Genomic DNA, 9397 nt, shown 5'->3' on the forward strand with positions numbered 1-9397 from the left:
TTGTAATGTTGTTTTAATGCTGTAAGCCGCCCTGAGCCCACTTGTGGGATAGGGTGGGGTATAGATGGAAAAATTAAATTTAAATTAAATAACATGCAAAAGCGTTAGCTCTCGTGAGCTTTTGGCAGGAGCTCCTCTGAATATTAGGCCACACACCTCTGATGTAGCCAATCCTCCAAGAACTTGCAAGCTCTTGGAGGATTGGCTACATCAGGGGTGTGTGGCCTAATATGCCTCCTCCTTGCCTGGGGCCCAGTTAAAACTCACACTGAATCTCTGGGGGTGGAGAACGGGAAGTGTAGTCAGCCAGCTAATCAGCAACCTGTAGCAAATGAGGTTGTAAGTGCCTGCCATGATACACACTTTCCTGCCTAGCTCAGCAGCAAATGACTCAAATCCTCCTCCTTTCCCCTTCTTGGTAGGTAATTGGGGCTCATTGCAGAAAATACTAAACAGTAGTTTTGGCTGCAGGAAAACTGTTTTCTATCTCCCATATAGGATTGCCAGGTCCAAGTCAAGAAATACCTGGGGACTTTGGGGGTGAAGCCAGGAGATATTGGGGGGTGGAGCCAGGAACAAAGTTGTGACAAGCATGACTGAGCTCCAAAGGGAGTTGTGGCCATCATATTTAAAGGGACTGCATGCCTTTTAAATGCCTTCCCGCCATTAGAAATCATGGATGGGGGCAGCTTTTTGGGGGCTCATAGAATTGGACCCCCTTGTCCAATATTTTGAAACTTAGAGGGTGTTTTGAGGAGAGGCATCAGATGCTATGCTGCAAATTGGGTGCCTCTACCTCAAAAAACAGACCCCCCCATGCCCCAGATATTTACTGATTAATTTTCTATTATACCCTATTGGAATATGTCACCATAGGGAATAATGGAGTGCTCAGCAGACATTTCCCTCCCACTTTCTGATGACCCTGAACTGGGGGGAGGGCCTCCAAACTGGAGGATCCCCTGCCCCCACCTGGGGATTGTACAAAATTTATATATGACTTATCCACACAAAAAAACAACCAAAAAACTCCTCCTCTTCAGCTGCATATTGTCATGGGTGCTGGGGACCCTACAGAAGAAGCTGAGCCTGCAGGAGAAACTGTGCCCCTGCCACCTGCGCCAATGCCCCCGCCTCCTGCTGGAGAAGATCCAAGCCCCCCTGCCTCGCCCTCTCGGGTGGCTTGGGTGCGTGACCGCCTTCATCGGGACCTCAGGGATCGAAGGAGGATGGCACGCTCACGAGCAAGACGCTCCCTGAGCCCTGAGTTTTAAAAGGATTCTGGCCTTCCTAGGTGTGAGGATGCTGGAGTCTCAGCAGGATCCTGGCCGCCTCTCTGGGTCAGCAATTAGCCCAAATGGGCAACAGACAGCAGAGGGCTATATAGCTGTGGGTTTTGGGAGGAGGCTTTGTGGAAGCAACTAGTCACTTACCTGATGTTCTAGCATCCACTTCGGCTTCTGACTTTGGCTTCTGGACCCCTTGAAGTTGGCTTTGACTTCTGGACCCCCTGACTTTGACTTCTGAACCTCTGACCTGCGATACCTGGACTGTGATTTGGTTTTGGTGCTTTGAACCCTCTTTGCTCACCAGCTACAGACCTTGGACTGCCCCTGGACTTCGCCTGGCCTGGCCCCAGCTCGTGACACATATGTTCTATTTTTGCAGGAAATACATCAAATATATTATGCGATAGGATTAATCGATTTAATTTTCCCTGTTTTGCTTCCAATGCCTTATCCAAGCTAAAGCTTATTTCATTCTAACCTTTCTTGTCACATTTTCCACCGCTTCACTCTCAACCTTCAACGTAATTGGCAATGTAAATGACAAAGTGCTGGATTCCTCATCTGATGAAGTGTGCTTGAGAGCACACGAAAGCTTACGTTCTAAATAAAAAGTGGTTGGTCTTAAAGGTCCTACTTGACTCCTGCTTTGTTCATGCCATTTGAGTTGAGCCTGTGTGGAGCCGGGAGGTCTATGCCTGGGCCTGCGGTGCGGCTCACAGCAGATGAAGTTGCAGCTGTCGCCTCTTTTTGAAATGCCATGGATAGCTTAATAAACTGTTACCGTTTTCGCACACAGCTTGCCTCGCAGTCACAATCCTGTTCCCTCCGCAACGTCTGGTCGGATTTCCCACCATCTGCACCGGAGTTACAGGAAGTGCCGCAGCTTCTGTGTAGCAAACGTAAACTGGGTTTTAGCGGTTTACGTTTGCTATGCAAAAGCCGCGGCACTTCCTGTAACTCCAGTGCAGATGGTGCGAAATCCGACCGGACGCTGCGGAGGGAACAGGATTGTGACTGCGAGGTTTGCTGTGTGGGAAAATGGTCTGTATCTTGCTGCATTACTGAGCAGGGGTGGACTGGCTATTTAACTTACAGGGAAATTTCTGAATGGCCACTGACTTAGAGGGCCACTAGTGCAGGAGCAAGCATACCTAAGGTCTAGCAAGTTTGGCAAGGCCCACTTAGCTCTGTCCTTTCATCAGGGATAGCAACTGATATCAGTTCATCTTTTCCTGCTCTACTACTAATTTTCAGGAGGAAGCCTTGTATGAGCTACTATTCATTGTTTGCACCTCTTAGTTGAGTTGTCTGGGTTGTGTGGGCTTGTCAGGCCACTCAGCTTGGCTTGTTCCAAGGCCATTTTTACCTCTGAACCCACACCTGTTTTTAATGGTCATCTTCATGCTTTCTCTTCTGGTAGTTTTGGTTCTGCCATTTCTCCTTTTGGCTTTCTTTCTTTCCCTCAGCTTTTCCAAGGATGCAAGAATGGGTTATAAATAATGAATCTGAAATGGGTCCTATAGGATAGTGCAAGTTCCAAAGTCCATGGGGAAAATTTTAGGGTGAGTTTTCATGATCAGATTCAAGACTCCAGAATCTCTGGTCTAATGTTTGTAGTAGGCCAGTCTTTGGCAGTATCAAGACCAATAAAATAATAAGAAGAAGAAGATGAGGAGGCAGAGATTAGATTTATACCCTGCCTTCTACCACCCGAAGGAGTCTCAGAGCAGTGTACAATTTCCTTTTCCTTCCCTTCCTCATAATAGACACCCTGTGAGGTAAGTGGGACTAAGAGAGCTGTAAGAGAAAGCCCACACAATGAACTTCTAGGCTAAGCAGTGATTAGAGTTCCCTTGCCCCAAAATAGTGTTTAATACCATCTAGCATATTATTCATAGTAAGCAACTGGCAATGGCTAGACAAATCTGGGTGCAATTCATCAAGACATCCATACTCATATTTTCTATTTAAAGCTCCATCTTTGCAGCATTCTGGACACAGCCCCATGGATGTCCTTGTTGCGTAGGGTGTAAATGATGGGATTGAGCAATGGGGTGACCACAATGTATAGGACTGCAAGTTGTTTGTCACGATCAGGAGCTGTGTCTGACCCCGGTGTCAGGTACACAAAGATAAGGATGCCATAGAATAAGATGACCACTATCAAGTGGGAGGCACAGGTGGAGAAGGCCTTGCGCCGTCCGGCAGCTGACTGCATACGTATCACAGTAGACAGTATGAGCATGTAAGATGCGAGGATAACAAAAAAGGGAATGACGATGGCCAGTGCAGCCAATATAATAATGGTGTGTTCTATCACACGTATGTCAGTGCATGCCAGTTTCAACACAATGGGCATGTCACAGAAAAAATGATTGATGCAGTTGGGGCCACAGTAGGGAAGGTGAAGGGTAATACCCACATTTATTGACGCAAGAAAAAAGCCGCTTGCCCAAGATGCTGAGGCAAGCTGAACCTGACACCACCTGCCCATGGCGATGACATATCGCAGAGGGTGGCAGATGGCCAAGTAGCGGTCGTAAGCCATGGCGCCCAGCAGAAAACACTCTACGCTACCCAGGCAAATCACCATGTACATTTGAAAAGCACATCGGGTGAAGGAGATGGCTCCGTTTCCAGCCAAGAGATGAGCCAACATTTGGGGCATGCTGGAGGTGACATACAGGATCTCCAGGACTGAAAGGTTTGAGAGGAAGAAGTACATGGGGGTGTGGAGAGAGGAGTCACCTCGTACCAATATGATGACCACGAGGTTCCCCAGAACGGTGAGGGCGTATATGAGGAGGATGACCAAGAAGAGAAGAATTTGTGTCTTGCGGTGGTTGGTGAGTCCTACCAAAACGAATTCTGTGACGGAAGAGAGGTTCTCGGCTCCCATCATGGGCTCCTGTCTGCAGAGAAAAGGCAAGAATCAGTGATATAGTCAGATATATATCTCTGTCACATGAAAGTAAACACAAGGAGCCCATCAAACTCAACATCAGTCAAAACAAAAGCAAGAGTCTTGAGTCTTCAGTGTTCCTTTATTAGCCACTGTGTGTGTGTGTGTAAATATATATATTGGCCACTGTATGATACAGAGTGTTGAACTGGATGGGCCATTGGCCTGATCCAACATGGCTTCTCTTATGTTCTTATGTAGTGTCCCACAGTATGAGGGCTCTGAGTCCAGACACATAATAGTGCTGCTCTGCTGTAGTTAAAATATCTCAGCCTTCAGTCATGATGGGTTGGATCCAACCAGGTTTTCCCCTTCTGAAGAAGGGAGAAGGGGAGCTTTTGGGTCACCAAAAAAGGAGAACCAGGAGACCTACAGAGATGAAAAGCATTTAGGATAGGGACTGTAGCAAGGTGGACAAGGTTCAAGTCCTGAAGCGACTTAAAGATCAACAAGATTTCCAGGGTATAAACCTTCGAGAAAGCTTATACCATAGGAATTGTTTTGGGTCTCTAGGTGCCACTACATTCAAATCTTGCAGCTCTACTGTAGACCAACACAGCTACCCACTTAAAACTATAGTAAGGAGCAGGGCTATTTTTGTAGCAGGAACTTATTTGCATATTAGGCCACACACCCTTGATGTAGCCAATCCCCCTGGAGCTTTCAGTAGGCCCTGTACTAAAAGCCCTGTAAGCTCTTGGAGAATTGGCTACATCAGGGGTGTGTGGCCTAATAGTCAAAGGCGTTCCTGCTGCAAAACAAGCACTGGTAAGGAGGGAGTTTTAGTTGAGTAAAAAAATAACTGGATCCAACCCTATAAGGGTTATTCATCCTAATAAAACCTGGGACTATTCAGCAGTTTCTAGTGTCAACTTCTACACGCCACGGTAATTACAGGGCACCTCAACATCCAGGGGCAGAAAAGGTCTCAATACCAGTGCTTGGAGGTAATATTGGCAAAAGTCTTCACCTTTGTTGGTTTTCTTGTTTTCTTATGTGTTTTGTGCCACTTAGTTTAAGAACCAGGGGAGAAATCTAGGCTCTGTAACGTTATCCTCAAGGCAAGAGGCTGACCATAAAACAATTATTCAATGCTGACTGTGTGAACCCATTGCAAGTGGGAAGAAGAGGCTGCCTATAGTCCCAACAATTCTGAAGACCTCCCAATTTGTACTTGATTATTGAAGTGAACTAGAGCTGCCAGCTGCCAGCTCTAGTTTGGAAAATTCCTGAACATTTGGGGAGGGGATACTAGAGATGGCAGGGTTTGGGGTAGGATGGACCACTAGAGGAGCATAATGCTATATAATTTGTAACTCACAGCAGTCTTTTTCTGCAAGAGGACTGCTCTCTGTAGCCTGGAGATCAGTCGCCATTCCATGAGATCTCCACACCACCCATGAAGATTGGCAGCCCCAGTGTGAATGAAACAACACCTCTGCACAGGAAAATTCTGATGCCAAACACCAAAATGTATTCCCTTTTCACATCTAGTTGTAAACCATCACTAAAGTGCATTGGAAGTGCATTACCTCACTGGGTGTGAAAGCAGCCCTTGTGTGTGTGAGTGCCGTCAAGTCATGGAAACCCCAGAAAGGGGCTTTTGAGGCAAATGAGAAGCAGAAGAGGTCTGCTGTTGCCTTCCTCTGCAGAGTCTTCCTTGGTGGTCTCCCTTCCAAGTACTCCTGCTTAGTTTCCAAGATCTGGCAAAATCAGGCTATACGATACTGCCTTCTCACCTCCCCTGATAATAGCTCTTTAAAAAAGCCTGATGTGAAATTGGTTTGATCATGGTAAATACACTTCCAAAGAGCACTGGTTTTTCTTTTACTCCTCATTCAGGCTCTCAAATTTAGAAAGATTAAGGTGGAGGAGAGGCAGAGAAGGATAAGATAAAACTGCCCAAGCTCTCTCCATATAGTGTGTAATCAAAATAACTTATCAAGATGGAGAATGCCCACAATCTTAGCTACATGAGTAAGATCTTGAGAAGATGGTTCTAACAGGCCCATCCATAGAATCATCAATGACCACAATGAAGAAGACTGCAGATTTTTACCCCACCCTTCTCTCTGAATCAGAGTCTCAGAGCGGCTTACAATCTCCTTTATCTCCTTCCCCCACAACAGACACCCTGTAAGGTGGGCGGGGCTGAGAGAGTTCTCCCAGAAGCTGCCCTTGCAAGGACAATTCTGCTATAGCTATGGCTGACCCAAGGCCATTCCAGCAGCTGCAAGTGAAGGAGTGGGGAATCAAACCCGATTATCCAAGATAAGAGTACGTGCACTTAACCACTACACCAAACTGACTCCCTGCGCACGTAACCACTAAAACTGGTCCCACATCTCCCCACTATATACTGCAACATAAAAGCTTACCTCAATTCTCCACCCAAGCGTTCCTCACACAGCATCACATTTTTCATGTCAGTGGCTAACATTAAGGCATCCAGAAGCTGGGTGGTTTTTAGTCTGTTTTCTAGTGCCAGATGTTAAAAAAAATCATGCGAAAAGACAACTGGATTGCCACTGGTTACAGGGGACATTTTCTCTCACCCAGTAATGGAGGCTTTTCCATGCTGCTCTGAAAGAGCTGTTGAGTGTTGTTTTCTTTTTTCAATTATGAAAGCTTCAAGTTGGAAAAGGACAAGATCCTCTGGAATGGATTCTGTGTCATATTATTGGTTGGGAATATATTGTCTGGTTGACTGAGTCACAGAACCTCCATTCCAAAGAGGATGGAAGAAAACAAAGATATCCATCTTTTCTACTGGGGTCTTTCAAGACTCAGGGCAGAGTGGAAGCTGCGCTAAGATAAGTGCTCCATTGAATCTACCTATATCTATACTGGCAGCACTACTTCTGGGTCTCTGATAGATAGACTTCCATAACATAAAACTTGAGGTCTTTAAGAGGCAAAACAGAGATTTCATGCTTTACAAGGAAATCATTCAGCACTAAGCTCTGGTTACCGGACCCTGTCGAGAAGGGCTCAGACGACAACCATTTTGTGAGGTCTTCTTAAGAAAGAGTCCACACAACCTATTTTCTTCAACAGTTTGACCGCTTTCAGCAGTAGAAGACTGGCAGCATTGTGGTGTTTTTCCCTGTGACCTGTCCAAGATGTGAGCATTCAGTAATGTAATAAAGATTCTGGATCTACTCCATAGTTACTACTCTCATCCCTGTGGTACTTTTCCTCTGGTTCATTAGCAGTCTGTTTGTTCCTTCAACCTCTTGGGTATCTCAAACACTTAGTGCAAGATGGAAAAGTTATAGAATATTGTTTTTTTTTCTTTTTTTTCTTTGCAGGTTTTCAAATAACTGCTAAGTTGTCGGAGAAGACGAAGAAGAAGAAGAAGAAGAAATTTTCATGTTTATTTCATTTATATCCCACCTGGCCATCAACAAGTTGAGAATAGCAATGAACCAGCCTGTCAATTTGGGGCTCTTTTATGATTAAATTCTGAACCCACATTTCCCTCTCCTAATTTCTTTCTTTTTTTAAAAAAATTACAGTTTCTGTTGTATTTTTTTCAGTTGTTTATAACTATTACATCCAGTCACACATGAAGCTGCCTTTTACTGAATCCATCAACCATTTACCATTTACTTGGTCCATCAAAGTCTATATTGTCTACTCAGAATAGCAGTAGCTCTCCAGGGTCTCAGGCTTAGGTCTTTCATATCACCTACAACCTGACCCTTCTACTGGTTCTACAAATTTCCACACAACTCTAGGCACAGCTCATGTCTCCAATGAGATCTTAGGGTTCTATTCCATTGTAGACATGAGCTGTACCTAGAGTAGTGTGGAAATTGGGTTCCATTTTTCAGCCATTTATTTGATGAAGAATTGTTTTGAAATGTCTTGTATACTTGGGAAGGATGTATCGGCTGTAGAAATTTCTCTGGGACATCCTCTGCCTTCTTTTTGGACTTTTGGAGGTCTCTTGGACACTACTATATGAAGGATTACAGAGGAGTCTCTTGTTGGATTTATGATTACTATTGAAGAATGTGTTTGGAATGGTTATATCTATTTCTCACTACTTGGATTTGAATTGTGACCACCAATTCTATTTATTGTATTGTTTATGTTTCAATAGACTGATGGTGACTTGTGAAATTTTGATGGTCCACCCTTTTGTTTTCTGTCTTTGCATATGGGGTCCCTATTGTTTGACTAAGAGGAGGAGGCAAAGAGGGACAGAGGCTGGGCACTGCAATGAGAGTGGTGGTGTGTGGGCAATAGTGAGCTTCTTGGACTTTATCCCCCCACCTGAGTTGCACAAATTTAGTGGTTGCTTTGAAGCCCATCTCTAATTTTCCCAGCGGGGAAAATCCCTTTGCTGCAGCCTTCTTTGAGCTTTGGACATGACACCAATGTTCCATTTCATTTTTAAAATTCTGCACCGTGATTCATGAGGTACTACTGACTAGTGACATTAGCATTTTAAAGTTGCCATTTCACTGAATGAGGTTGTGATTAGTGTGGTGGCACTGATAAACAGAATAAGACCACAAGAACATATGCAGAGTCCTGCTGAATCAGACCAGCGGTCTATCTGGACTGGCATCCTGTCTCACACCACAGCCAGCCAGTTCCTATGGAGGTCCAACAGCAGGTCACAGAAGCCCAGGCCTTCCCTGATGTTGCTTCCTGGCACTGGGATTCACAGCCAGCTAGCTCTGAATCCTAGAATCCTGACTCCTTCTGAATGTGGGTGTTCCTTTTATTCACCATGGCTAGCAGCCACTGATAGACCTATCCTCCATTAATCTATCTAACCCCCTTTTAAAGGTATCTATGCCTGTGGCCATCACTGCACCCTCAGGCAGTGAAGAATGATCTTCGTGTGCCTTCCTCTCATAGTCATTATTTCTCAATCCAAGAAGGATCTCTCCAGTGTGCTCCTCGAGGCTGTATCTCACAAGCTTAAAATGGCAGCTTCTTTTCCTCCCTCACACCAGCCATTGACAGGAATATAATATGTCTGGAGAGGGTGTAGTGAATGGATGTACCTGATAGGATGCACTACTGACAGAGACAGAATGATTCTCATGCATCCGAAGTCCAGGGGAGGAGGAAAAAGAATTTATTGCAAAAGCTTGTGGAGCAGCCAAGGCCTGCAATACCAAGCTGC

At 45.1% G+C, this 9397-nt stretch overlaps 1 protein-coding gene across 1 annotated transcript; it reads right to left on the reverse strand.

Annotated features, from left to right (window-relative positions):
- Nucleotides 1–3252: 3252 nt before the first annotated feature.
- On the reverse strand, nucleotides 3253–4191 carry LOC132583194 (olfactory receptor 2D3-like). Its single transcript, XM_060254862.1, has one exon. It carries the CDS (start codon nucleotides 4189–4191, stop codon nucleotides 3253–3255), a length of 939 nt encoding a protein of 312 aa, XP_060110845.1.
- Between the last annotated feature and the right edge of the window lie 5206 nt (nucleotides 4192–9397).

Source organism: Heteronotia binoei, chromosome 15, assembly GCF_032191835.1.
Source record: "Heteronotia binoei isolate CCM8104 ecotype False Entrance Well chromosome 15, APGP_CSIRO_Hbin_v1, whole genome shotgun sequence".
Taxonomy (NCBI): domain Eukaryota; kingdom Metazoa; phylum Chordata; class Lepidosauria; order Squamata; family Gekkonidae; genus Heteronotia; species Heteronotia binoei.